Genomic DNA, 27603 nt, shown 5'->3' with positions numbered 1-27603 from the left:
ATTAAAGAAAAAAAAAAGTTGTTGAATTATATAAAAAGTAATATGTAATTGTGTGACCTGTTTTACTAAAGTAAAATGAGTTAAACAATCTCATAAAAAGTAATTATTGCAATTAAGACAGGGTTGTCATTTTTCTAAGAAATTGTTTAATTTTAGTTTTACTTGTTAGATTGAAGATGGTCTAGCAAGAGATTTAGTTGGGTTGATTGCGTGTTATAAAACTCTGTTATTTTCTTCAGGTAAAAAAAAAAAAAAAGATTGAAGATGGTCTCAGATAGAAATAAGTTGTAAAAAAAAAAGGGTGTAGCTTACTGCTTTTAGCATTTCCTTGTTATAAATAAGGGATGCAGTACTCTCAACTATGATCAATCTGCGGCGTCGTCGTTAAAGAGAGAAACTTTGTCAGTGTTGTTCAATGCCTTCTATTTGATCGTTCAAAGCTCGAATTGTACTCTCAGAAAACAAAACAAATACATAAGACAAAACAGCATCCGTCACCAACCAAAAGAAAAAAAAAATACTGAGTTGTTTCAATAACCATTTTCTGTGTGCTGATTAATTTCAGAGGTTGAATTGATCTCTTAGGAAATTTGTCTCTCTATGTCTTCTGATCTCTATGCTTTTGACACTACCTTATACTCACATTCAAACTCAGACTTGGTTTCCTCTGATGGAGTTAGAGACCTTCCTTTAATCTCAGAATCTTTTCCTTTCTTTGCCAATTCTCAAGAGAATTGCAATAATAATGCTCTTTCTAACGCTCTCGACCCATTTTCCCCTTCTTTTTTCTCTTTCTCCCCTCCAAGTTCCCACTTGGAAAGCCTTAGTCTTTATCATGCTAACCGCTTGCAGTCTCTGTCAAATGGCCAAAACTTGGCAAATGAATTTGGGAGTTTCTCAGCTTTTGATGGGTCAGAAATGAAAACTGAGGAATGCCAAATGGGTGGTGATTATGCATACAGTCAGCAACTCCTTCCTCACAGTTATAGTGGTGCTGAGAATTTTTCCAAGTACATGCAGAGGAGCTTCAGCAGCAACTCATACGAAGGGAAACCAGCTTACAGTGACCCTCGCGAGGATTCTCCAAAATTTCAAAGGCATGAGATGAGTTCCCCTGAAGACAACACTGTCTTTGGTGGACAAATGAGAAGGGTTTGCAGCACAGGCGATTTGCAGGTAAAAATAATAACACCCCAACAACTCTTCTTTTTTTATTATAAATTATATTTTCTTTCAAAAACAATCTTGTTCGAATGAATGTCAGATATTAAATGTTATAGTTCTTCTAATGATAATTTAAGCCTTGATTCATCGTTAGGTTATAAGAGAGTGAATTGTTGTATCTCATTATTGTCTGTTAATAAACATCATGATACAGTAATTATTCTAATTTGCTTGTTATTTTTATTTGTATAATTTTTCTTTAAAAGTTGGTTTGATTGAAGCTTGTTTTATTTGTTGAAGGAATCGAACTTCAAAGTAGGGCGTTACAGTGCGGAGGAAAGAAAAGAAAGAATTTCTAAATACAGAGCCAAGAGAAACCAGAGGAACTTCAACAAAACCATTAAGGTAATTAAGGAAAGAGTAACAAATCAAAAAGTACTATTTCTTGTGGTTCAATGCATGAAATGAAATACAAGCTGCGTAAATATGTGTTATTAAGAGAAGTAATAGTAGGGGGAAAAGAATTAAAGGTGTCTGAATTTTTGTTTTTATGTGGTTACCAGTATGCATGCCGAAAAACACTAGCAGATAATCGACCACGCATTCGTGGCAGATTTGCCCGCAACGACGAGTCCAGCGAGACTCTCAAGGTTTCATGTTCTACCCGAGATGAAGATGATGTCGATTTCTGGGTAAATATCACTAGTAACTTTGTTGTTTTCTCGATTTTAATTAGCAAAAATGAATTAAAGCTGGTAAAATAACAAGATAAAAAATATGCATTTTTTTAAAAAAATTATCATCTAATTTCTCTAAAAGTTTGCATACATAATTTAATTTTAATGTATATGAGAAGATCAATTTATTTTACTTCTCAATTTTCTTTTTCTGTAAATATCAGTGGAAACTGGATGTAATTAATTAGGATATTTAACTATTCTTACAGTGACAATAGGGAGCACATTGTTGATTACGTAGTTGAAGGGGTGTTGATATAATTCTGTGTTCATCGTGTAGATTGAAGAGTTGCGATTGCATGAAGAGCAAGACGATGTAACAGTGGGAGCAGAACAGTACTTGAGAAATTATGGAGCTAGCCAGTTTCAATACGGTGGCTTTTGAGTTTTTGAGCACTGAATTGAAGTAGCCTATTTTTATGAAAGAAGCCTTTAGGAAAGTTCAGGCTCATTGCAGTGATCAAGGAAGTAATTTTAGTTGCAGATGACTTTTTTTTCTTCATTTTTTATGTTTAATAAAATAAAATATATCGATAAGTCCGTGTACGTGGAATCTGAGATGTTCCGGAGGACAAACATGAAATTGGGTTGTTAGGCAAGGGTGCCCTAGTTAGATTAGTTGTTGTAGTTGCACACTTGCACCCCTATATATATATATATTATTCCAAGTTATGATTTACCAATTGATTAGTGTATGTGTGTATATATAAAAATCATATTCCATAATCATGACATGTTTTAAAATAAAGAGTAATTATGCTTTTATACATTCAACCTTTTTGAAGTGAGGAATTGAATTATTACGATTTATATAATTAATCATTTGACTAAACTTTTATTCTTAATTTAGAATTTAGTATTTGACAATCCAAATTTATTAAATACTTTGTAAATAAATAAGAAAAATCATTTACACATAATTATTTGATTAATATTTGTTAGTCACACCAACTAGGTCTTTTAAATATAATAAGTGTTCATGTTTTTTTGGCTTAATGTTTAAAGAGTTGTAAATCATCACATCAAGTATATTTATTAATCAAGTATAATAAGTGTTTAGCCTTTCATGTTCTGACACTTGAAAAATTTTAAACTTTGGATTGTCCAACAGATGTTCTCGCCTTTCAAGTTTGATGCTTGAGAGGGGTTGGACCTTTTGGTCAAATAGGCCAATTGATCACATTGAGTAAGTTGATCATAGTAAGATAAGTAGGTCTTTTAATCCTGACTTTTTTATGTTCTCTAGCATATGATGATTAAGCTTCAAAGCTTTGGCTCAATCACATCCAATAAATATGGACAACCCCCTTTGTCACCTTAGGTTCACACTCACTCTAGAATGTCTTGAACACTTTAGACATTTTTAACTTTAAGACTTTTGAGATTTAGGGGTGAAAAAATAGATGTAATTACTCCTAGTACCTCTCGTGTGAGAAGTGTCTTTATACACAATATGAAATAATTGTTTTTTTAGTTAAATTATGATTTACAATTTTCTCTCAACAATTTATCATTATCTTGTAAGTATCATGAATACATAACAATTTTTTTAATAAAAAGTGGTATTCAAGTTAGTGAAAAATATCAAACTTTATTATATATTAATACATACATATTTTTCATGTTAAATTTTTATACGTCCTTGTTATGTACTCTCTTTATTTCTAATTATAAAATTCTTTTAACTAATTCGCACCTCTTAAGAAAAGTAATTATCACATTAAATTTGTCAATTATTTGTATTGTGATTCCAAAATTATCTATTTATTTTCTCTCTATTCACTTACTTGTTTCTCGTTAATGTTTGGAAAGAAAATAATTAAATAAAAATATATAAAGAAAAAATAATTAATGCATCTAAAAATTAAAAAATGATCTTATAAAAAGGAATATACATATTTTTCTAAAAAATCTTATAATTAGAGATGAAATGAGTATAAAAATTTGGAATATATCAAAGCTATTTTCTTTTTCCATCCAATTCAAATACTTCAAAATTAATTTTCTAAAATTGGTATGTAATAGAACAACTACATCCGGCTGTGTATATGTTTATGAGGCTTTTTGTATATATTATTGGAAAAATATTCAAGTCTCACGTCGACTGTCTCAATTCTTGAAATGCAGTTTATATACCTGTTGGACAACTTCACTTAATGTTAATTGGTTTTGAAATGAAATCTAACATGGTATCAATATGGTAAAAGCTTGGTCCCTTGGTTTTGGCTGGTTAATGAAACATATTCATTTCTGATTAATTATGGTGAGGTGATGAATATATATTCTATCATTTCATTAATTCAATTACCAATTCTGTAAAGTGGACTTCGATCTTCCAATTAAACACCAGTCAAACAAATTCCAAGGCTTAAAGGTAGTTAATATATAGTTTATGTTTTCGCACTCTAGTGCTGTCAAATCTTTGCTCAAAATGATGATTTAGCACACAACAAATACAAATGTGGAGTGGAGGACAAATGTCCTATAGGTTCTGCTCAAAACAAAGCGCGATTCTGAAATTAAAATTTCCTCCTCAGACTAAAAGTCGGAATAAAAAAAACCCTAGCTAGAAGGTATGGGCTACTTATGATTAGTTTCGATTTTCAAACACAACTTTTCCTATTTTGTTGATCTAATAAACCCGTCGAAAGTGTTTTTATTTAAAATGTAAAATGTTTTATAAACAAATTTAAGAAAACAAAAAAGTTCGTTTCTTTGATTTTAATGTGTATTTTTTAAATGCATGCATATATAAAAAACATAGAGACAATTATATACGATATCATATAGAACCTTAAATAATGAAATTGTCTTAAAATGCAAAAACTATCATTGAATGGAAATAGTAATAGAACACCACCAACAACAATTGTCTGAATCAATTGACATGAAAGTGTTTTAATTTAATTAATGGTTTTAAATTTTGAATCCTAGACATGCATGCAATTATGCTAAATATTCATAAGAAAAATATTGTCACTTATAATGGATATACTTAACTTAAGTGGCTGATAAAAAAAATACTCAACTGAGTGATATTGTTTTGTGTGAAAGATGCACATATTTTGTAATAATAATAATAATAATAATAATAATAATAATAATAATAATAATAATAATAATAGGGCAAAGATTCCTTTATATTATTTTTTCACTTTTGCTCTTCAGGGCATAAAGACACAAATTGATTGCCAATTAAAGAATGCCTGAATTATTGTGCCGCGATTATGAAAAAAAAAATGCCATATACGGCTGGCATAAAGTGGGTAACGTGTTAAGCAGCCATTTTGGCAGCAATGCTCACAAACATAGACATTAGATACAATATGTATGTGAAAAATAGTAGAAAGCTCCTATATATGTGTACCGGATGCCGCCACAGTGTTACTTTATAATGAAAATTTGGAAAGAAGAAAATCATCAAGACATAACAACACGTACCGTGAGTAGATGCAGATATTTTGATATATTCTCTTCCTAAAGAATGGCATTTCATTAATGTAATAGTACCAGAGAAAAACAGATGCTTCTGATTGTAAAGGGTACAATTACATGTTTCATTTCATAACTCTACATTCATCATATTTTTCAACTTTCTTGTACCATTTCATAAAATGATCATTCATCACACAATTTCGAGGAATAGAAATGGAGGTTTTCTAAATAAATGATGTATGGTTAATCCTAGCTATACAAAAAAAATCATAATTTCCATCATTCGATTAAAAGGTCAAAAACAGGAACCAGAGGAAACAAAAAGCATCCAATACAAGACATGAGGAAAAAAATAAGACTGGAATTAAGACCGCATCTCTTCAATCCACAACTACCCTAATGGCTTTTTGGATGTGGTCTCACAATCCCTCACAGTTAAATAATCATAAACTAACTAGCTTCCTATTATGATAAGAAAGTGATAGAAGATAGAGGGAGACAATGCCCTTAATGGGCAGAGCAGCAAGAGAAATTATGCTAATAAAATTTATGATCTTATGCACCCAAATGATTCCAAACGCCCACTTTTGACCAGCAAGCACCTCTTCAACATCCTATCATTGCAATGCTATAGATTATAACTAGATGATTAGCCACTTGTTTTTCCCTTAGCCTAACCCTATTCGAGGTGACCCTAAAAGAATTTTATTCCTAGGGATGCATGCTTGGTAAAGTTGTCCACTGACCCTTTGTTTAATCTAAGAAATGTGTTCTGATTGGTACATCGAAGGTTCCACTGATCGGTCCATGTCCTTTGGAATATTTTTCTAACATTTGATTAGCAATGAAAAACAAAAACAAAATGGCAGTGCAATTGTTTTGCCTTGCACACGAATGACACCATAGTGGACATGCCAAGTTTTATAGTATATATATATATATGATCTGGCAGACAAGAAAAAAAGCCCATGTTATTGACGACGGAACTTTTGTCTGGGGTAAGACTGGAAAAACTGAAAAGTTAATTAGAGAACCCTTTTATTTGGCTGGAGTGGAGAATCCAGCTATGGTCAATTTGGTCATCATAAAAGTGTGCGTTAATACTATCCTGCCCCAAAAGGAAATTGCTCACTGTTCATCTATTCTACCCGAACAAAACTTAGATATAAGTTTATAGTGAATTGAAGTTGCCCTCTAATTAACCACATTCTTTACACGTTTCTCTTTGTTTGCCTTCTAATAGAAATTGGGACTTGTTTGTGGTGACAAATTTTTTAACTTTGCCTACTCCCCCCCTTCCCTTTTCCAATTAGAAAAAAAAATGTCTGAACGAATGGTAAGGAAGCTTAGCACCACTAATTTGTTTCTCTTGAACATAGTTGAGTTGTAATCAGCTTTTAGGTTTGGAATGAGATTCATAATGAAGAAATCAACTACAATTTTGCATAAGCCAAAGGTTAAAGCAGAGAGAATGTCCCAAAAAAGTAGTCAAATGCTAAAATCTCCCTAGGTCTTCGCTAGCTCAAGAGATTCCTTCACCAACGTCTAAATAAAGTTTCCACTAAAAAGGAAACCGTCAACTAGTTTCTTTCCTTTCAAAAGAGTACGTGCAATATCTGATAGTGACACAATTGCTGTGCGACTACCCCTTCTCAATACAACTCCACACCATCAAATTATATGCAAGACAAAAATGAAAGTAAATACGCCACAATTAACTTAACATATCATTAAATACCTCTGGTAGACTGGCATTCCTGGTGTGTATGACAATTTCATATGACACCGGTTCGAATGCTGGTAAGAAAAAAAGAAAAAACCACTAGTAGTGAATTTGCCGCATCTGTACGTAGCCGATACCTGGGGTATATATATTCGAGTATAAGATTGGTATCATCTTTTTTATATTCGGTTCCTCCAGGTAATTTAGTTAGATAATAAAACAAAATCATTTAAGTCATTAGAAAATCAATAATTAATATTAATTATATATAACAAATTATAAAAGTAGTAAATATTATTTATTCATTTTTTTTTGTTGATGATTGAGATTATGTATTTTATCCTTACCCACTTTAAAACACCATTCCTTATGCAATCCAGATAAGTAACATTTTCCAATCATATGAATAGTTTTTACACATTTTGGGACCTAGCAAAAACATGCTAAGGTTGAAAGGGATAGGAGGAGGGTAAAGGTGGAGTGGTTTGAATATTTCAAAAAGTAAAAAAAAAAAAAAGAAGAAGAAGATAGAGGGTGTGAAGAGTAGACAAAGGGAGGTGCAAATAGTATCTCTCTTAGGAAAATAATTTGCAATCCAAGGCCAACCCCATACACAACGTATCCAATCATAAAACAGCAGCATCCCCCCTTTTTATTTTATCTCCTTAGGAGAGTTTTCTTTGCACTTTATTAGGTGGGGTTTTTTCTCTCCATAGGGAGGTGTTTTTTTTCCCACCTTTTTCCTTCCTCACCACCACCACCACCTCCACCTCTCTTCTTCCACCTCTAGCCACTGCCTTTACCTCCTTTTCCAACTACCACCTTCATCACCATCCTTTTTCTAACTTTCAGTTTCTCTCTATTTTGTCTATGGCACCTTCCTTTGCGTCTCCACCCCTTTTTCCATCACATTTACCCTTTCAAGTGAACTTATAGTAGTAATCAATTGCAGTTGTACCAAAATCATTAGAGTAACTTTACACAACAATGGTCTACTCACTCGGATCTTTATCTCTATGCAAGTTCTATTACGCAGCACTAGCTGATTCATTCAAAAGAAATAACACGAGGTAAGTAAAGTTCAGTACTCTATCAAGGTTTATTTGCAACAAAGAATAAGTACTGATTGTTATTGTGTTTGTAATTTCAAGATTGCTAATATTTAGCTAATTAACTTTGAGCATGTGCCTGTTGTCTATTTGTCGTGCAACGCTATAATTTTCTTCCTTTAACATTCTATGTTTGTCAGTCTGATGGACATTTTCACTTTTCAGTAATTGATTCTTTGAAGAAGAAAAAGTCAAACATCTGTAACAACCAGGAAAAAGAAACTACACATCTATGACGAAGAAAAAGTAAATTGGTGCCGGAAAAAAAAACATGGTGGTTGAGTTGAGACAAGGTTGAAAACAAATTTGCCTTTTTGAAGGCTATATAATATAACCTTGGTTGCTTGTTTGTTCACATGAAGGAAAAAAGAACCTGTTTGTCCACATCTCCATAAAGTGAACAGTAGAAAAACCATTATGCCTGCTTTTCGAAGCATCGAATGATTTCTGTGTTTACAAGGTTTTTTTTTTTAAGAAAAAGGCAACCAGCGTTATGTCAAGTAAGCCATCAATCCTGCATACTTGATAACTTTTCGTATGGTACCATTACAAAGACGGCACATTTAGGTTGCCCCATATCTTCTTTTAAACAAGAAATGTCTCTTCGCTGGATCTTTCGGCTTGCTCTTGATCTGTCCTTGTTGGCCTTTACGCACAGTACTGCACGGGGAAGAAAGCAATCATGACCAAAGATCTATTTGTATATCAATTAACAGATCAAGGTTCTTAAGATCTCAAAAAGGAAATTCAACAGCTTGAGATAAATTGCTACATAGCATACGGTATTGTTTCAGGCAAACAAAGGATAACACACCTGTACTCCATATAAACCATCCCTTTTGCACCTGACATTGCACTCATGGATCCTTGAGAGCGACGGGCACTCTGAAGGGCAATTTCATCTGCATCTTCATCTAGTTGCTCTAATCCAACTTGATCATCACCAGCACTCAACACCTGATAGATACACATTAGTTATTTGGCAATGAGCAACTCAATCCTAAGCCAAAAGGGAATGAGGATGCAAACCTTTCCAAGAAGTGCCAATTGATCCTCAAGACGATGATAGCTCAAATTAGGCCCTTCATCAGGAGGAGGCAAGCTAGTAATTACCTGTCAAGTATCATCAAAATCTAAGCATATATAGATTGAAATCTTCACAAGAAAGTTATTGAGGCCAACATACATTACAAATTATCAAGCTTGGCATTGGGACGACAGTTACAACAAGGTTATCTAAACTATTTGGTTCAACAAAATTAGGCAATTATGCATTAATTAATAATTAATGCACTGTTTGGTTAGGGGTGGTTTGGTTGAAGAGAGAAAATTACTATTCAAGAAGAATTTTTCAAAAAAATAGCGTGGGTCCCACACCTCTTTCTCTACTTTAACTAAAATATTTCTTCTCATTTCTCTTCCATTCTTTTCTCTTCTACACAACCAAACACACACTTAAGAGTTTTGAAAAGAGAAGGGAAGTGACCATGTATTTAGAATTGGTTGAGTCCAAATATATCAGCTAGTTTCTTTCTTTTCCTTCCTCCTCACCAAATATAATGTCTTTCTTGAGTACTTTATGTGAACGAACAAACAAACAACTAAGGTAATAGCGAACATAACATACACCACAGGAAAGCTTAGAATCATCCATTTAACAACTTGCTCTATAGTATATTTCAAGGACATAACATTTAAGTAGCCAAAGAACATCATAGCAAAGCAGCAACTGGTTGAAAATGTTTTACTAAAAAAGAACAGATACATTATCACAAGGAAATTCAGCTCGTGTTCCCACTTATTCCAAGTAAGACAGCAAATCATGCCATCCCACTTTCCCACCTAACACATCGAAAACTTTAAATAAAGTAGAGCAAATGTACAAGCGCACATGTGCTTGAGGAAAAATAACTAGAAATGCAACATGGAGTGAACCTAACCTTAAAGCTGTAACCCTGATCAATTAAAAATTGCTGCCTCTTAGTGGAGTAATACATCTCCTGCAAATACAAGAACGACAAAGTTTATAATACAGCATAAATATCCCATATGATAGTTCAAGTATTATTTTTCAATGAATGCATGACCGGATGAATGAATATATGACCTGGCATAGAATAAATGCATACCTGGGTATCAATTGAAACAAGGGAATAAAAAAATGCATTATACTCCTCCTTGCCCCCTGCCATCCTATCCTCAAGCTTTCCCTGGCATTTAATTCATTAATTTGAATGTCAGCCAACCCATAAGCACAATGCTTTACAGACAGATAACATTAAACAACATGCAGCAGAGAATTTCCCAGTCTCCACAATCAATCAATCAATCATTTGAACTTTAAAATTCAATCGGTAGGACAAGTATGATAGACCACAACATGTAGAAGCATTTAGAAACTGACCTTTGCCCTAAGAATACGACCCAGACGCTGGGCTTCTTGTCGCCTTGAACCAGCATGTGAAGAGATCTGAATTATTACGTTTGCTTCAGGAATATCAATTGAGTTGTCGCCCACCTGAGAATATATACGAAAGCATGCAAGGATTAGATGTTAACAGGGAATAGCACACAATATTAATATATCAACAGGAACTCAGGAAGCATCAAGGCAAACAGGTATAGAACATACTAGTTCTACATGTTGCAAAATGCTAGGCAATCCAACAAAAGTTATGATTTATGAAGATATACCCCATTCAAATGTTCATATTGATGGACATCAAGATGCCAAACCAGAATGTTCTTTGACATATCGAATAAAAGTAAAGCAAATAAGCCTCAAAATAAAATTAAAGAAAACAGGAACACATACCTTGGAAAGAAATATAGTATTTATATCTTTGCTAGTTTTGAATGCTTGCAAAATTTTTGTTCTCTCAACATGGCTGTACACAAGGCATATCAATAAATAAGGTTCAAAAACAGCAGAACCCAAATCATAGCTTCCAATTAAAAAGTCAATATATGGCCTCAGCACCTTGTAGCACCATATATCATTGGTTTGCGGAGTTTCATGGCATACTCAGTGAGAGCAAACAGATTATCAGCAAAGACTATAATTTTATCACCACGTGTCCCTTCATGGAAATTTATGAGAAACTCACACGCTCTGAACTTATTAGGATTCATTACGTAAAGTGCCTGCAGATGTAAAGATCATCAATTAAGATAAGTGAATTCAAGCAAGTAAACTAGGAACAAATTTTGACTAAATTATAATTTTTAATAAAAATATTTTTCATTCCAAAAACAATAAATAAAAATTCAAAACCACTTTCACAGATCATGCAGTCTATTGTGGAAAATAATCATATTTTCAGCAGAACTCATATTTCATAATCACCCCTTAAATATTCTATTACAAAGATTTTCAGTGTTCCAATCGGCCTTACCTGCCTCTTCTTGGAGTTCTCTTTCTTCAAATACTCAGCAAAAAACTCTTTTGTCATCGGACACCATACTTCAGCACACTGTACATTTGCAATAAATCCACCTTTTACTAGATCTAGCCAATTGGCCTCATACAGCTTGGGACCAATCAGGAAGTTCAGATCTGTAATCCTTTCATCCTCTCTGACAAGTGTAGCTGCAATTTCAACAGTCAACACCTCACTCTTAGTAGAAAAGGTTAAGGTCATGGTCAAAGCAACATTAAACTAAAGCAAAATGGCATACCTGTGAGCCCAAGTTTACAATGAGATTTAGTGATACTAATGACTTTACGAAACATATGGGCCGGTACCACATGCACCTGTTTATCATGCCATGATATTATGCATAAGGAACAACCTTAAGATTTAGGCAGGGAGCATATAATCATAAAGTCGTGTGGCTACCTCATCCATGAGGAGCAATCCCCATTCTCTGTTTCTTATTTCTTCAATGATCTTTTCAGATTCTTCAGACCGCTTACCACCAAAAGCAACCATATTATATGTTGTCACAACAACTCCAGCATTACCACGGAATCTCTCTTTGCTATCAGACGTGAAACGACATATTTGTTCTTCTCGGATAGTTGACCATAGTTTAAATTGGAAAGCCCACTGATCTACAGAAACAGCATTTGTTGCCAAACAGAGGCAGCTTTTTTTTATCCGGCAAGCTGCAGAAACACCAACTAAGGACTTTCCAGCACCACAGGGTAAAACTATTATACCAGATCTTGCTCTACCTGAAGTGGCAGACATTAAATTGCACTCAGTAGTAATTTATGTTTCAATGTGCAATTACCCATAGCAGACATTAATGTTACTTCAAGTCATTAAGAAAAGTTGATGCTTAACTACACTAGAGATATCTCAAGTTACGCTAAATCACACATCCTAATCTTTGATTTTAAATATAACTTTGGATTTCCAACACATCAACTTCCAGTTTTATTTAAAAAAACTATGTCAAAGACAAGGATTTCCAGCATAAATAATCTCTAGCATAGTTATGCGTCAAAGATAACAATCAGTGTAACTTATCTCTAGTGTATTTAAGCGTCAACCTTTCTTTATCATACCAACACATCAATTTCCAAAGTTATTTAAAAGAATAAAGGAAACTAAGAGGATTTTTGTTTTTTTTGGGGAAGGGGGGGCCTCCTACCCACAATCACCACCAACCCATTCCTAGTGGCTTCCAAGTAAAAAAAAATGGAAAAAAAATATTGACCAAAGGTTGCATACTTCTAAAACATGTTCTGAAGTCTATATATTTTCTTTTACTAAAACTTCAATTTTCCTTCACAACACTACACTGTTTTAAAAACGAGGCTGAAAATTATAGTCTTGAAAATATGCAAAACTGGAAGGTGTGTTTTAGAACTCAAGACAAATAATTCAAGAAGTAAATTTCATCAATTTAAAATAACAGTTGGTGGCCCCTCTTAAATTTAGCATGGGAAGAGTGAACTACTAGTAACATTTGTCCTTGCAAGTGCTGTCAGCCTTACCATTTCCAAACATTTTACTAAGGCTCTTCTCTTGATATGGCCGTGGTTGTGCTTGAGGCTTTAGTTCCATGTCAAGATCTGGGTTCACCTGCAGCATTGAAAGAGTTATACTGCATGAGTCATGCATGAAGTTTAAACTCCATGACCATAAATTTGTAAGGTTTTAACATCAGTAGACTATAAGCAGTACTCACAGTATCATTTCTGAAGTCATACTCCTCCAACATGGGATAATTTAACGCATTTGGCAAGCATCGTTGCTTTACATTTTCAACCTGTATATAAATCAGAGAAAAACTTAAATATAACAGTTTAATGTATCCTAATGGGTTCAGTTTTTTATTGCTCTCCCTCAACATTTTGTGGGTATGTATGTAATTGGGTCGGGTAGAAAATTCTGTCGAGTATATTTTTCCCCTTTTGAAATATTTGCTTTTGCTAAGTGAGCATTTCTTGGGTTATCAAAAAAACTAAAATCTGGTTTATGATAAAGATCTAGTCAGTTCTTTGATATAGCTCTCATTAACTTTTCCCCAAACAAAATTTTAATTTTCTAAGAAGATTCTTGTAATGAAACTCATGGAATATTTTGACTATTATTTAAGTATAGAAGAATTCTACAATACAAGTCATGCACTACTAACAGTGATAAGAATTAACACTTATCACTGGCAATTAAAAGCACTCCAAACAATGCCAGAGATGCATCATAGAGAGAAGTAAGAATGTAACATCAAAAAGTATATTAAGCTAGTTCTAATTTTAATAAATGTATATATTCATTTTTTGTTTTCTTAAATTTAATACAATTAACTCATCCAATTTCTTTTTCTGAAACATTAATGGGCCTAATCCAGCATCATTTCTTAAGACATACAACATTTCATCGATACAATTGAGGTCTGACTTGGGAATATGATGTAAAATCTGAATAGCATGCATATATAACACGAGACACAGACACGATTCAACGTGAACATGGAAATATGATTTTTTTTTTAAAATCATAGCACATAACATAGCTATAATACATTAAGACATGCAAAATTAATCTAAAGTAAACATAAAATAAAATTCTTAAATCATAAGAAAGGATTCATGTTTCGAAAATGACTCTTTTTTGTGAAAATTCCAAAATGACTTTGATTCATTGTAAACAAAACAGAGATGCTATAGTTTATCTAAATTTTATGCTATTCCAACTTGTATTGTTAGGGAAGTTTAAAACAAAAGTAAAAAAATATAAAATGCAGCTAGAAAAATTCAAAGTGTCCTTGCAGTGTCTGAAATAAATGTGTCTGACATCGGTCCAACACAAAGGGTACTATTAAGAAGTATCCGTGCTTCCTAGCATAAAATAAAAAACAAACAGCTCAAGAGTAGGAGTAAAAAAAAACTGTAAACTTTTCCAGAAGCTCGCACATATATTACCTGAGAAGGATCAATTTCAAATGAATGGGCTTCTTTCTCTTCCGCAACCGCTGCAACTTCTGCTTCATTTAGCAACTCATCATGAGTGCCTTCAATTTCACCTGCTGCTTTGCTGATGGTAAATCCATCTCCATTTACATTCTAAAGAAAAAACAGCAATAGGGGAAAAGTTAGCAATAGGAATACACACAGTAAGACAGAAGAATATTCTTGGTAGTGTCGAAAAAAGCAATTCACAGCCAAAATTATAATTTCTAGTTGTCAATAATTTACAAAAGGAGAAGAGACCTATGACCAACCAATTCAATATAACATGGCAGCATTTTAGTAGAGAGAATGTCTGAAGTATGCACTACCAGTATCAAAATAGAAACCAGACAGCAATAAAGGAGTTCAATCCAATGTGCCCCACAAATATCCTCGGACAAGGAAATACTGGATTGTAGTTACAGGTGGGGCAACAAATCAGCCAAGAATAACTATCATGCACTGGGTACGCAACTATTTTTGTACCCATCACCAAGGCCTATGTACTGAACAAACCACTGGATATAGAAAATAGAAAATTAAACAAAAGGGTCAACCTAAGCCACCCCAAACACACAAAATAGAAAATTTATTACGCACCTCAGAAATAAGCCTTGATCGAGATATAGTTTCATCCCTGAGCAATGTCTTCAATACCTGCCAGATATGGTACGATGAACAACATGAGATCTTACCACTTACCATAGGAACACAAGATGTAGAGAAAGTGAAAGCATCATATTTATACCTCTGGAAATGGAGATTCAATGAAATATCGATTCTTCTTGAGGACGAGTTTCACTTTGCCATAATTTGCAGTAGAATCATGTATAAATTTAATCATCTCTTTGGGAAGCTTGGTCTTGGATAACTTGTTCAAAACATTTATGACTGTTTCTGTTTCCAGACCAACCGAAACAGCCGCATACAGCGAGTGTGGAGTAAGGTTGTATTCGTGCATAGACTCCGGCCTATCCCACACATCAAACACATAAGTACAATTCCAACATTTTAACATGCCGTTGCAATTGATTTCTCTTTCTCATATTAACAATTTCTACCTGCAAACAGGCTCAGCGATGGCGATAAGAAAATCATAAGCATGCTTGTACAAAGGCGAGAAAGTCTCCAGGAATATGCGGCCATTGCCACAAGCCCACAGAGGGCGATTGGTGTGATCCGGTTTCAGCTCTAATTTGCTAAAATCCTTGGTTTTACCATCTGTTTCACTCGTAAAACCCTCAATTCATCATCACGCGTAAGACAATTTCTACATACAACAATCCTACGAATAAGTAAATCTTTAAATATTAAGATGACATTACCGTCATCGTCGTAGGCATCTTCGCCGCCATAACCATCGTCATCGTAGGCGATTCCTTTTTGGGGATCTTCCTGCTGCAAACAATGTGAGAAACGCGAAATTTTAACAGAAAAAAAAAAAAAGGAAAGAACGAAGGATCAAAGATGAACTAACGAATTTAGTTGAGGCCTTGTGCTTTTTGAATGGAGGTCGTCCTCCTTTTTCACCTGTGTATATGAAATTAAAAGAGAATTATTGTTGCTTATATTTGATTGATTTCATAGATGGATTATAAATTTTGGACGAATGGTGAAGTACCGTATCCCATGGTTCCGATTGATTGGGTTAGGGTTTTAAATTTTTGATTTATTTTTTAAATTAGAAGTGTTCTTTCTCTATGAAGCACTGCAGCAGTCAATAATCGATAACGAGAATGTAAGTGCGACCGAATCTGCTTACTTATATATCCATTGCTCCGTTACCGCTAATGATAACTGCGAGGGAGAAGACGGTGCAGGTTCCGTATATCCCCAAAGTATGGGCCGGCCCAAAACCTACAGTCTTGATTTGTTTTCGGACCCACTATTCACACCACTCGATTTTTCTTTTCCTTTTAAATTTCTAATATACTCCTCTCTTCACTCCTTCTCTCCCTGTTTAAATCTTCCCTCTTATCTCCCACTCTCACTCTCTTCTCCCGCGCTTAGCTCATCGATACAATTATACCCCTGCCGTTTTCTTTTTCACTCCCTTGGTGCCTCGTATTCTTCCCCACTCTCTCAAGCTCCCTATCCTTGATTGCTTTCCACCTCAGGAACGATCTAGAAAATCATCAAAGAGAAAGATTTTTTTTATACTTTAATTATTTAAATATCTAACTTTTAACAAATAATATTTAATGATTAATGAATTTTATAGAATTATTTATTAGCTTTAGAAATAAAATTAAAATCTTTTCTCTTTTTTTCAAATGACACAAGAAAGAAATGCATGTGTTTATATTTTATAACTTAAGCAAATTATTTTAAGTTTTGATTTTTCTTTTTGTTTCTAAGTGCAATAACAATTTAATCAGTCTCACAATAAAAAAGAAACTAACACATCAAATATAATAATAACTAAAAGTCTTCAAATTTCATTATAATTATATATAAATATGTTTATAATGTAATATTAACAATAATTAATTTTAATAATTAACTGCATAGATAAATAGACGAGACTTATAATAATACACAAAACATGATTAGTGTATATAATAACAATTGATCGATTGTTAAAAAAATAACAATTGATCAAAAATCATACAAAAATGTCATTCTTATTTCTTTTTTTTCTAACCATTCTTATTAAATCTATTATATATATATATATATATATATATATATATATATATATATATATATATATCTTTGGGTTAAATTATAGTAATAATTAATGACAACACATATTATTAAAAATATGAATACTTTTTAGTATTAAAAAGATTAGTTTATAAATAATGGTATAATATATATTAGGATAAATAATCATTTTTGTTCTTGAATTTATAATTCGCTGACGTACGTCTATAAAAGATGAGAATACAAAATCTAGTCCCTGAAAATGTAAAAAGTGCGACAAATATATTCGGTTGTTAACTCTCTCGTATGTCACCGTTAGTAAAATAGCCTACGTGACATAGAGAGACGAGTTTGTCACTGAAATGATTGTCAACTTGATCTTATCTAATTGCAAACATAGGGACATATTTGTTATTTAATATTTTTTTTTACTTTTTGTCTTCCCATTTTCTAGGAATATGAATGGATAAATACAAGTGTAATTCACTGACAAGTGTATCCCTGAAAGATGAAAATACAAAATTTAGTCGTCAAAAGTGTAAAAAATGAAATAAATATATTTGCCTGTTAACTTTCGTCTGTCATCGTTAATAAAATAGTTAAGATTTGAAAAAGTGAAATATGGAATATATTTACCTTTTAGGGTAATTTGAAAAAATTTATAATGATTCACTGTTACAATGTTTTACTTTGGTAAATCGGTTCAATATTTATTTTGGATAATTTTTATTGTGATAGACAATTTATTTTTTTAAGTAATTATTGTAATGTTATCCTTGTAGCGATAAAAAATGACGAAAATTTATCTTAAAATAATATTTTACTCTTAAATAAAATGAAATTTCGAGTCTAACAAATTAGTCTAATAGAAACATACTGATGTTTAAGTCCAATAAAAAAACTATTAACATTTTCGTCCAATAATGATAATTTATTAACATTTTTGGTCCAATGGAATGTACTCACATTTAGGTTAAAAAAATACTAACATTTTCTCAAATAAAAAATATTAACATTTTCGTCCAACAAAAAATTATTGACATTTACGTCAAAAAATGATATTTTATTGACATTTTTGTCCAATCTAGTCAGCATGATTACAAGTTAGCAATTATTTTAGTGACAAATCATCCTTCCGTGTTGCGTATGTTATTTTATTAATGGTGAGAAACAGAAATTAATAGCCGGATATATTTATCACACTTTTTACACTATCGAAAACTAAATTTTAAATTTTTATCTTCCAAGAAAACATTTATCAGCCAATTACATATCTAGAAACAAAAGTAACGATTTATCCTATATATTAATTATAAGATTTGTTAATTAGTATATATTATTTAATTTATTTTTACTGTAGTATATATATATATATATATATATATATATATATATATAATAAAAGAAGTTTGAGGGAGGGCTCCCCTCCCTACACTCAACTATAGGACAACGAGAATAAAACAGTGTACAAATAAAATAAATAATATGAAATTCATGAAAGTAGCCTTTTAATATTAATTAATTCATATTATTATATATTATAAAATAATTTATATTATTCTATCCGATAATATTATATTATATAATTATGTAAAATAATTTATATTATATTATATAATTATATAAAAGTTAACAACTAATAGTGAAGCATTAGTACCTTTTTTGAATTTTGGAGATGAAGAACAACCGCTGTTGTGCTGTTTTGTCCCTCAATTTTTTGGTGAATCAAACGGATTGATGCTATTTTGCTTTTCGCCAATTCATCAGAAATTAGTTTTTTTATTTTTTAAAAAATTAGTTTTCACTGAATGTCTTTATATTTTATATATATTATCCATTATTAGTTTATTACTTATTCAATTAACTATTACGAAAAATGCTAGTAACATTTTATCTTACATTCTCTTTTTAACTGTTTCTCTATGATTGAATTTTTTTTTTAAGAATCACCATTTTTTTGGATACCACTAGTAGTCATTAAAAATTTGATTTTTTTTTTTACTTGTGCCAAACATAAGAATATGATATTTTAAACTCACATTTTTTAAAATTCTTTATGATACCTTAAAACAAATGCTAATAAAATTCAATCATTTTTTAATTGGTTTTAATTGACACACACTAATAGTGATTTTTTTTTTTACAATGACAATCAATCACAAAATGACATTTCTTTAAAAAATCTAAGTTTTATCCTCATTACCTTAAAAGTTGCATACATAATTATGATCCGTTCATAATGTAAAAAAAAAATTATTTACATTGATATTGTATACCAATTAAATTGTTATTAATTTATGGATATATTAAAAAACGGTTACAACTTTATCATGCATTCTTGCATTATCTATTGACTTACTGACCAATGTCATCATAGACGTGGCTTATTATTATAATATTAAATTAAATATAAATGTTATATGCACGCTATTATTATTTATTGTATTATTAATATATGAATGAAATAAATATAAGGTAAAATTGTACTTTTGATCTCCCAGTTTATTTTCAATTTTGCATTTGGTCCCCCTATAATTTAATTCACAAATTTGGTCCTCCAATTTTATGAATCCCTGCAAAATTGGTTCTAAAAGTCCGATTTGGATGTTGACCATTAACCTCAGATGTTGACTGTCATGTGTCAATGCCACGTGTCAACGTCTGAGTGGTTCCCTATAAAGACTTCATTTTTTAGGTAAAATTACACTTTTGTTCCCCAATTTTATTTCAATTTCGATTTTGGTCCCTTTATAATTTAATTCATACATTTGGTCCCCCAGTTTTATAAATCCATTTATAAATTCATCCAAATTTCATTAGTGGAGAAGTTGTATTTCAAATTTTAAACAAAAATACCATTGTCATACACAGGCAACTTAAGTAGTCGTATAGACATAATACCGCATAGGGGAGAAAAAAAGAAAAAAAAAAGTTATTACAGAACCTGTTAAAGTAAGATATCTGAAAATTTCAAACCCAGGTTGAGATTCATGCGCCACTTTCCCAAGTTAAACAACCCCAAAAGTGGGAGAGAGACAAATAATTATTTTTCTTTGGGTTCTAAGTGAGTGAAAAACTTGCGATGAAAAAAAAGTGCAAGATTTATCAAGACCTACCATGTCTCTAGCACCAGTGACTAAACCATTCAAAAGATCAATTTTAGAGAAACAATTTATAAATAGATTTATAAAACTAAGGGACAAAATGTGTGAATTAAATTATAGGGGGACCAAAATCGAAATTGGAGTAAGACTAGGGGACCAAAAGTGTAATTTTACCTACAAAAAATGATGTCTTTACAGGAACCACTCAGGCATTGACACGTGACATTGATATGTGGCAGTCAACGTCTGAGGTTAACCGTCAACGTCCAACTTGAGCTTCCATGATCAACTTTGCAGGAATTTATAAAAATGAGGGACCAAATTTGTGAATTAAATTATAAGGGGACAAAATCCAAAATTAAAGATAAAGTGGGAGATCAATTTTACAATTTTACCTAAATATAAAAAGAAAAAAAAAAGTACACAGTTAGGCCAACTCGCATGATCTACGGGACCACACTAAACAAGTTATTAATTCGCAAGTAGTTAATACTTGAAAATATATAAGACCACAGACCACAGCTACCGGAAAAGATTAGATTAATGAGCAAGTTTTTGAAAGAAAACAAAAAGAGCAGTTTTTTTAAACTATTTTAATTAAAATGTTTGATTTTTTTGGTGAAATATGATATATCTCCTTTAAATCGATTATGAGATTAATATTTAAAGTTTAATCACACATTCATTTTTTAAAAATATATTTTATTGTCAATAGGCTATATCTATTGGGTAAAAAAAAGAGGAGTTTATTTTCTTGTATACAGCTTAGTGAAGTGGCAAAGCCACAAAGGATAGAAGAAACTAATAGGATATTGGCCATCCAAACATGACTACGGATTGTTAACCATTTTTATGAAGCGAATATCAGTTTAATGCTTGCAGCAGCTTGTGTCCGATTCAGCAAACACCTTGTTTGGAAACGACAAGGTTGAGCACAAAGGACAACCCTCATTGCAGAGGTAAAGGGATCACTTCAGTTGCAGTCCCATTTCTCACAAAGGGATCACCACTAATGATAAAGCCATCGAGCATAACTTTCAAGTGTTCTTGTTTTTATATTATTTTTGAATATGAAAATTATAAAACAATCTTAACTCTCTATGTCCTTTTTTATTTAAATTAATTAATTTGGAACGTAACTGTTAGATCTCTGCAAAAAAAAAAAAAACCGTAACTGTTAGATGCAAATTAATTATGGAAGAGTAACGGTGAACGTATACGATATCAACAAATAAATATAGTTAATTTTATTTGTAAGTGTTTTTTTTTACCGATTTATTTTATAAGTGTTTAAAAATAAATAAATATATTTAGAGAAATTTGTAGAGAAAATTTTTATCTATTTTTTGAGGGAATTTACTTTGATATCAAAGTGCATATAATGTCAACAAAGATTAATTCATTTATTAGGAACCAACTCATATTCTTAAAGAATATGTATTCTATTGTCATTGGATAATATGTAAACAGTTATCTAAATATTTTTTTTTTGTCTTAAAGCATGTACTTATGAGTTTTCATGACCAACTCACCTAAACATTTCATTATAAAAAATTGTATATAATTGTATTTACTTTTTAGAATAAAATTTGTAGAGAAAAATTTGTATCAATTTTTAATTTATAAAAAAATATAAATATAACAATTAAGATAATTATGATAAAAATGTATTTTGATTCAATTAGGTTAATTATTTGTAATCATTATTCTATATTTTAATTTTTGTGAATCAAATATTTATCCGTTGAAAATTAATGATTAATTCCAAAGTACTATATGTATTTAAAAGATTGATTTATTTCAATAGATATTTTATACTCATAAGCAATATATTAAACGCATAATCACATGATTGAGGAAAAATATTTTATATTTTATAACTCTGTTTTTTTACCGAGTGTCAAAAAATATAAAATAATATATTTTACCGCTCTCAAATAATATAAAATAAACTTTAAAAAATAGTTAATGTCATATATATGAAGGAGATTAAAAATCTCACAAACTAATAAGATATTCTTTTACAATCACACGTGCAAAAAAATCATAATATTATTATATATTATCAACTCTTTTAAAAAATTATTCTAATTTTTTAAGAAAATAAATCACATAAAAATAATTACATGTAATCAATTTTTGGATCACCATCACATAAGTAGGTAATAGTATTTTCTAATTTTGTTGGTATTTTTTTATATCAAAATCGATAATTAATCTTTATGAAAAACTTAAGTAGTCACTTTTATATAATTACTTTCATTTATTTTCACGTATAATTAACTATGGTAAATATTAATTAATATTCTTAAAATATTGATTAAAATATATAAAATTATATTTCTCATGATTTTTTTATGTTTTTTTATGATTTACATAATAAATATGTTTTTTTTTCTAATTTTTTAACCAATGTCTGAAAGTATAAGTTAGGTTAAAAAAAGTCCTGATTATAATTACTGGTTAGATAGAACAAAATAGTTAATTTAATTTATAAAATAAATTTATCTTAAATTTATAATTTTTAAAAAAATTATCATTGTTATTAATGTTTTTTATTTTTTAATTATTTATCAAGATATTTTTTCCTTTTTTTACTGTGAGAAATATTTTTAATTAAAAAATATATATTGGATCCTAGGAAGGAAACTGATCTGGGAAGGGAGGAGGGAGAGTAGTAGAGAAGAAGCGGTGGATGTTCCCTCTTTCTCCGTGATGTCATAGAATGGCGTATCCTCGTTATTATCTAGTTATTTATTTATTTGATGTTTATCATTAAAGAACCCCGGACCCGGATCAAAGAAAATTTAGTTAACTGAAGTGAACGGTTGAGATGTGGGGAAGAATGACGAAAGCGAATCAAGTAGGGGTAAGTGGAGGAATTTTCAATTTTTCCGTGCAATTCTTCTTCCCTGCACTCGCACACTCACCAACACATCATCGTGTCAAATACCAACGAAAGCAACTACTCACGCAGTTTCTTCTTCTTCTTCTTCTCCTGCGCTTCGTCTCAATCTCAAGCGTCAATTCTCCATCGCCAATCCTCTCTTTCTGCTGATTTCGGACTCGTCACTTACTTGTATCCTCTCCTTTTCCTTGCTTTTCAGCTCAACTATTCGATACTGTGTCGTTTTTAATTTTTATTTTCTGTATCTAATTTATCGCGTCTTCCCCTTCTTGTTAATTCGGTTGATGCTTGATGATTGTCTCGAATTGAATTCGTTGAAATTCCGCATGAGATTTATCTCTTACGCTTCTCTATCAATCTCTGTTTTCTAAGTTTCAAACTAATCGCGTCTTATTCTGATTGTTTTACTTGGTGCTTTCTTTTGTATTTAAAATTGTTAATTGGTCTTCATGAATTGGATTGTTTTTCGGATAGTCAGGTATTATTACTCTCTTTCGGCGAGGTAGAGTAATCACCACGCACGCACGCACGATCGTGAATTTGCGATAACTGAATGAATTCTTCACTCTCGTGCGTGTGTAGCTTGAGTGTAAAATTATGGTTTTATATTAATTACTTATCTGAAGGGATTTTACATGTATATGCTGATGAAGGCTAAATGATGCAACCATTGTGTGTGTGTGGCTTAAGTTTAAATTATGGTCTTATATTAATTAATTATCTGAAGGGGTTTTGCATGTATATGCTGATGAAGGTGAAATGATGCTCTCAGCGGCAATAATTACTTTTGGACGCTGGACATAAGGCGTGATGGGCGGTTGCTGTTGTTGTTGTTGTTCTGCTAAGGAGACTGTGTTGAGCGCTCCACCTGCGTACTATTATGTCAGTATACTTTTCATGTTTTGAATTTTGTGCTTTTACTTTATTTTATTTTTTTGCTTTTGCCTAACTTTTCTTTTCTGAGAAAGGTTTAATTTAATTGTTGCGGGACATGCATCGATTTCACTGCTTTGATTAGGTTTGAAAATGTCTCCAGTAAGTAGTATTCAGTACTTTCTCTTCAACAAACCCAAACAGGAGAGCTTGTGTAGTAGTATATAGATGTGTGATTTTTAGACTTGGCAGGGAAGACGTTTGTAACTCGATTTGCCATCTACTTAAGGGATGGTTCAAGTGTATGCTCAATGAAGTGTGTTTGTCCATGTGAGAAAAGAAACAAATAATTGGTCCTCCAGTGATAACTGAATGCCATGAGTTTCATCTTTTTAGGAACTAATATGATCATGTCACTTTGAGGACCAATTTAATGGCATAACAATGAAAGACTAGTATGATGCATTCATAAAGGGAGGATTAACCTATTAACGCCTAATTTTTTAAAGGACCAAAATGGTTATTTTGCTGTTGGTAAAATAAAAAAATCTGAACATGTAAGGTGGACCTGTTTTATGTTTTGTTTGTGGGATTTTGAAGTCTGCTTCTGGTAATTATGAGTGTATAATTGCTATCCATTGTCTATTTTCTATGGTTGTGGTATCAATTGTTATAACATTGCTTCATTTGCTGCATTATCTTCTCAGCAGTATCCAAGAGCATCAGAAGAGCATGTTCCTCTATCATCTCACCAGGGTGCTGCTTCTGCTTTCTCTGGGCGGCTCTTGGTTGATACTAATCTAGATACTTCATCTCCTGATACTTATAGACCTCCCCCTGCTCCTATCCCTTTCAATGTTACCTTGGGTACCACTCAAACTCCACCTGCGGCTCAAGAAATTCGTAGTGACAAGAATAATACTTCCTTGCATTCTACAAATTCTAATGCAATTCAAGAACCAGTTGCTGGAGACAATCATGGGACCTCGGCTAAGTTGGAAGAGCTGAAGGAATCAGACTGCAAAGTTCAAACCGATCTAGAGCTAGATTCTGCAAAGGGTTCCGAAATTGAACTTGCAAAGTCGGGAAAACCTATAGATGTAGTAGAAGAGGAGGATACATGCCCAATTTGTTTAGAAGGTGATGTTTTCTTAGATTTTTATTTAATTTCTTTAGTTGGTGGTATTAATTAAGCCATTTCTTATGTAACCGTTATTCTGTTTTTGGTTAAAATTGAGAACTGATGATGGATATATATCTTTTTATCCTAGCAGAATATGATGCAGAGAATCCAAAACTCGCAACAAAATGTGACCATCATTTTCACCTTGCGTGCATTCTGGAATGGATGGAAAGAAGTGAGACTTGCCCTGTGTGCGATCAGGTTTCTCCCAATCATTCCCAATTTCTCATCTATCTTTAAATCTTCGTGAAGATATCCTTGTGAATAAGACACTTAAACCAATTCTTTGTTTAACGCAGGATTTGGTTTTCGACCCTCCCATTGAATAAGACATCAACGTGGGAGTTCAAATATACTGCGTAGTGTTTGAGAAGCAAGGTTACAAAGTCATGAGTTTGATATGATAGCAACCCGAGCTTATGGCTGTATTTTGATTGTTTCGTTTTCCGAGTTTTCTGGGTTTATTCCATTTTTTACTCAGTCCCCTGCGTTGCAGCATACAGGAAATTAAAGGAAATATTCTCTGTTTATAGTTTTATCAATTAGAATGTTTTAAAGTGATAGCTGGATACTACAAGCGAAAACAGCTGGCGATATGATTTTTCGAATAGATTGTAAGACTTTTGTTACATTGTCAAAGAATGGTAGGATGTTCTCACTCTGGTGGTACTGCTTTCATCTTATATATATGTATAGGGTGGGAATAGGAGCAATTCTTGTTTGAGTTATTACTTTCAATAACTTTTTTGTATATATTAAATTTCAATAATCTAGTAGTTGCATATTTTGATATTATCTCTATTTCATGCACACCAAAATTGAGATAAATTGAACATTTGTAGTTAAATAGTCAGTCTTTATTTATATTTTTAAAAAAGTATATTATACATGAAATTAAATTTATTTAGGTCATGTTTAGATAAAAAAAAAATCATATATACTTGCAGAAAAAGAAAATAAGAAAGTAAAAGCTAAGGTGTACATTACGTAAGTTAATTTTGGCTTATGAAAAAGCTTAATAGTACTTTACCTTGTTATTTTCTTTTCTTGTGAGTACTTATGAAAAAAAAAATATAGCATTCTCATGAAATGGGATTTTTTAATATTTAATGTTAATGTCTTCCATTCTCAGGAATATCTTAGACATGTCAAATATATTTATAGCATTTCTAGGAAACATTATTCCAGAAAACATAATTTTCGGATATCAAAAAATATTTTGTACATCAAATGCCCCATTAAGTTACTAGATAACTTTTTGATTGGTAGACATTGGACAATTCAAAAAAATGTGAAGTTAATTATAGTATCTTTTTTTAATAAGAACTACCTTAATACAATTCATATTAGTAACCAAATATGACAGTGATGATGATGACGATAACGGTGATAATAATAATGGTAACAATGTTGATAACTATAACGGTATAATGATAATGGTGATAACATTGACAACAACAAAAATAAAGATACCAGTAATTATAATGATGATAACAATGATGATAGTTGTAATTATGACAACGTCAATAGTGATAATAGTGACTATAATGATGGTATTGTGGCGGCAATGATGTCGACGATCATAGTAATATTGATAGTGATGATAGTAGGTAAACATATTATTGATGCAAAGTATTTTTTGATTTTATTGATAACTAGTTTTCGTTAGAAATTTTGATCGACAATGAATCTTCCTTTTTAATCATATTTTTTTCATCCATAAGAATCAATCTTAAAACTTGACTTAAGAGAACTAAATTTAATTCCACTTGGAACCAACTACTTGTTGGTAGTTATCATGTGCTTAATCAAACAACAAAAAGAATTCATTTTTTTTATCTTGTTCATCTTTACTTGATTTTAGCATACTTGTAATTTTTTAAAAATCAATGTGGTACAATTATGCCTGGGTTGTCCAATACTATACTTTTTAACAAATCAAATGAATCTTAAAAATTAGGTCAAATGACTCAAGAACACACAACAAAGTATTCAAACCCATAACACTAGTGACACCCTAAATCCAATTGATTCAATAATAACAAACAGAAACATGAACCTCCAAACTAGTTAAACACCCAAAATGAAAATAAAAAAAATGCAAGATCTAATAGAGCAAATATGAAAAATGCATAATCAGGTGCACATATGAAGATAAAAAGATCTAAGAAGTGCAGATTTGAAAAGTGCAATATCTAAAAAAAATGAAACACTAGATGAAAATCCCAATATCAAAAAATGAAAAATCTAAAAATGCATAATTAACTTGTCAAGAGAGAACAATTACTTATATTGATGATAGATTGTTCTAGATGCAC

The 27603-nt window shown here is 31.6% G+C and overlaps 3 protein-coding genes across 12 annotated transcripts; 2 read left to right on the top strand and 1 right to left on the bottom strand.

The window, feature by feature from the left end:
• Positions 1-349: 349 nt before the first annotated feature.
• LOC114424476 (zinc finger protein HD1-like) lies at positions 350-2621 on the top strand. 2 transcript variants are annotated; one of them, XM_028391331.1, is made up of 4 exons: positions 350-1176; positions 1465-1569; positions 1728-1856; positions 2182-2621. In XM_028391331.1, the coding sequence occupies exons 1-4, from the start codon at positions 601-603 to the stop codon at positions 2284-2286; spliced, it is 915 nt and encodes a 304-aa protein (XP_028247132.1). In that variant the 5' UTR covers positions 350-600; the 3' UTR covers positions 2287-2621. The 2 variants fall into 2 exon arrangements, with proteins under 2 accessions (XP_028247132.1, XP_028247133.1); XM_028391332.1 differs by having other exon boundaries at positions 2111-2224.
• A 5841-nt stretch (positions 2622-8462) lies between these two features.
• On the bottom strand, positions 8463-16343 carry LOC114421035 (general transcription and DNA repair factor IIH helicase subunit XPB1-like). Of its 2 annotated transcripts, none has more exons than XM_028386801.1 (20): positions 16193-16343; positions 16049-16101; positions 15897-15969; positions 15633-15792; positions 15320-15542; positions 15172-15228; positions 14545-14685; positions 13308-13388; positions 13114-13201; positions 12008-12345; positions 11847-11922; positions 11564-11757; positions 11149-11312; positions 10984-11056; positions 10573-10686; positions 10298-10378; positions 10109-10168; positions 9198-9281; positions 8983-9125; positions 8463-8828 (listed from the first exon to the last, which is right to left on the bottom strand). In XM_028386801.1, exons 1-20 carry the CDS (start codon positions 16200-16202, stop codon positions 8732-8734), a joined length of 2310 nt encoding a protein of 769 aa, XP_028242602.1. In that variant the 5' UTR covers positions 16203-16343; the 3' UTR covers positions 8463-8731. The 2 variants fall into 2 exon arrangements, with proteins under 2 accessions (XP_028242602.1, XP_028242603.1); XM_028386802.1 differs by having other exon boundaries at positions 15897-15966.
• Positions 16344-22977: 6634 nt separating this feature from the next.
• Positions 22978-26080, top strand: LOC114421033 (probable E3 ubiquitin-protein ligase RHB1A). Of its 8 annotated transcripts, none has more exons than XM_028386799.1 (5): positions 22978-23190; positions 23984-24111; positions 24813-25242; positions 25377-25486; positions 25585-26080. In XM_028386799.1, the coding sequence occupies exons 2-5, from the start codon at positions 24040-24042 to the stop codon at positions 25612-25614; spliced, it is 642 nt and encodes a 213-aa protein (XP_028242600.1). In that variant the 5' UTR covers positions 22978-23190; positions 23984-24039; the 3' UTR covers positions 25615-26080. The 8 variants fall into 8 exon arrangements, with proteins under 8 accessions (XP_028242600.1, XP_028242596.1, XP_028242597.1 ...); XM_028386795.1 differs by having other exon boundaries at positions 22998-23190; positions 24810-25242; XM_028386796.1 differs by lacking the exon at positions 22978-23190 and adding an exon at positions 23203-23400 and having other exon boundaries at positions 24002-24111; positions 24810-25242.
• The last annotated feature ends 1523 nt before the right edge of the window (positions 26081-27603 follow it).

Source organism: Glycine soja, chromosome 8, assembly GCF_004193775.1.
Source record: "Glycine soja cultivar W05 chromosome 8, ASM419377v2, whole genome shotgun sequence".
In the NCBI taxonomy this organism is placed as follows: Eukaryota; Viridiplantae; Streptophyta; class Magnoliopsida; order Fabales; family Fabaceae; genus Glycine; species Glycine soja.
The sequence above is the reverse complement of the archived record's forward strand: the minus strand, read 5'-3'. Positions and strand labels throughout refer to the sequence as shown.

Coding starts and splice junctions, on each gene's coding strand:
- LOC114424476 (XM_028391331.1), top strand. CDS start 601: ATGTCTTCTGATCTCTATGCTTTTGACACTACCTTATACTCACATTCA. Junction 1,177..1,464: donor GCAGCACAGGCGATTTGCAG/GTAAAAATAATA, acceptor TATTTGTTGAAG/GAATCGAACTTCAAAGTAGG. Junction 1,570..1,727: donor ACTTCAACAAAACCATTAAG/GTAATTAAGGAA, acceptor TGTGGTTACCAG/TATGCATGCCGAAAAACACT.
- LOC114421035 (XM_028386801.1), bottom strand. Junction 11,923..12,007: donor GATTGCTCCTCATGGATGAG/GTAGCCACACGA, acceptor CATGATAAACAG/GTGCATGTGGTACCGGCCCA. Junction 11,313..11,563: donor AGAACTCCAAGAAGAGGCAG/GTAAGGCCGATT, acceptor TTACATCTGCAG/GCACTTTACGTAATGAATCC.
- LOC114421033 (XM_028386795.1), top strand. CDS start 24,040: ATGGGCGGTTGCTGTTGTTGTTGTTGTTCTGCTAAGGAGACTGTGTTG. Junction 24,112..24,809: donor CTCCACCTGCGTACTATTAT/GTCAGTATACTT, acceptor TTATCTTCTCAG/CAGTATCCAAGAGCATCAGA. Junction 25,243..25,376: donor ATGCCCAATTTGTTTAGAAG/GTGATGTTTTCT, acceptor TTATCCTAGCAG/AATATGATGCAGAGAATCCA.